This window comes from Aplysia californica, unplaced genomic scaffold, assembly GCF_000002075.1.
Source record: "Aplysia californica isolate F4 #8 unplaced genomic scaffold, AplCal3.0 scaffold00543, whole genome shotgun sequence".
NCBI lineage: Eukaryota > Metazoa > Mollusca > Gastropoda > Aplysiida > Aplysiidae > Aplysia > Aplysia californica.
In genome coordinates, this window is record NW_004797813.1 from 124,301 (window position 1) to 126,030 (window position 1,730).

A 1,730-nucleotide genomic window follows, 5' to 3' on the forward strand; every position below is an offset into this window, starting at 1 on the left:
TTCTCTCCCCCCCCCCTAAAATGACCATCATTGTATCAAGGTGCTTCTCTTCAACTCAAGCAAGCAAAATGTAGAAACTATCATGCTATCTCATTCTTGTTGGTGTGGTCGCTCGTTTCGAAAGTCCTTCCTCCGATTGCAGAATGTCATAACTTACTGTTGTGTCGATGTACAATCGAACCTGCTCCAACCGCTACCTGTATAAGACAATCACTTGTACACGTGGCCTCTTTCCTTTTCTCCCCTTTCGTCGTTTTTACATTATACTGATACAATATGAAACAGCCATCTGTATAATCATTATCATCATCATCATTGCCTTTCTCACCCTGCACCAGGGTACAGGCCGCGAACACTTTCCACCTCTCTCTATCCTGAGCTAGCCTCTTGGTGATATTCATTGTTTTCCCACTTATCACCTGTATGGTACGGACACTTTTCTCCTCGACAATAGATGGCCGTATGAGACAGTTTTGACTGGATTTCTTTTTACCCAAATGCCTAAATGATTACTTAAAAATGATAATATAATATTATTCTACTTATTTCTCCCCCCCCCCCTCAACCCGTGTTCAGAGGAGAAGCAGAAGCTCCAGTGGAGTGACCGGATGAACTTCGTGCGTCTGAAGCTGGGCCAGGCCACCTCGTACGTGCGCCTGGAGTGTCCGGCCAAGGGCACGCCGCGGCCCAACACGCGCTGGCTCAAGAACGGCATCCCTGTGGAGGAGATGGACGACGAGCGGGTGAGTTCCAGCCACCTCGGCTTATTAAAATCATAGTAGTGATGATGATGGTGGTGATGATGATGATTCTGACGAAGTAGTGGGCAAAACGTTGATGAACGTATTATAACTTATTTTGGAAATCCTACATAGTCTCAACCTTCTTTATTCTCTGTGTACAATGATGATGATAATGCTGATGACGACAACAATAATGATGATAAAAGTAATAATAATAATGATAATAGTCATTACAATTATAAATAGCTTTTGTATCGCGCGTATTCCCGCTCAACAGCGAACACTTTGCTATTTACAATCCAATATTATTACCCTGGCAGACCATAGAACATTAGAAACATTCTCAGCTTCCCGGGAAGCGCGCAGTACAAGCGTTCAAATACTAACAAACATAATATAGAGGGCTGAAGGAGGCCAGAACTAGGGTGAGTCTGAGAAAGAATTATAGTATTGAAACAAATACGTCTTGAGCCTGATCAACGACCTCTCTAATGAAGTATAAACAGAAGAAACGTCCCTTCGTTGATTCTTCGGTGATGGGATACCCCAAGTGTCTTTTTCTTTCATACGGCTGAAGCTAAAAAAGTGTTCATCTTTGACGGTTTCTGGTCGTAGTGGCGTCTGTTGGGGCTACGCTCGACTACAGACGGAGAGCAAACACGAGCGACCAGGAGCCGCACAAACGTGGCTAGCTTTATGAGCGTTCAGGGCTCACTTTGATCCACGAATACTCTTGTCATAGGAAATTAATCTGGAGATTTCACACCAGTTGGCCGAGCCGCTCGGAGAGGTCTCTTTCCCTCCACACAGTGCCCGGCTAGTTATAAGATATTCGTACTTATGAGGAAAGTTCAGCCACACGGAGCGCCTTGCTTGTGTGCTGCAAGCTGTAGGCTCTTCAACAGAAGCTTGCTACTTACTCTCTCTCACTCTCTCTCTCTTTCTCTCTCTCTCTCTCTCTCTCTCTCTCTCTCTCTCTCTCTCTCT

General features: G+C 44.9%; 1 protein-coding gene across 1 annotated transcript in view; it reads left to right on the forward strand.

Moving 5' to 3' along the window:
* The window catches only part of LOC101858210 (fibroblast growth factor receptor 4), a gene marked incomplete in the record, with an annotated part of 45,146 nt that overhangs the window by 13,042 nt on the left and 30,374 nt on the right, over positions 1-1,730 (forward strand). The window contains 1 exon segment of the mRNA XM_013087075.2: positions 577-743. Within this exon segment, the coding sequence (XP_012942529.1) occupies positions 577-743 (167 nt within the window).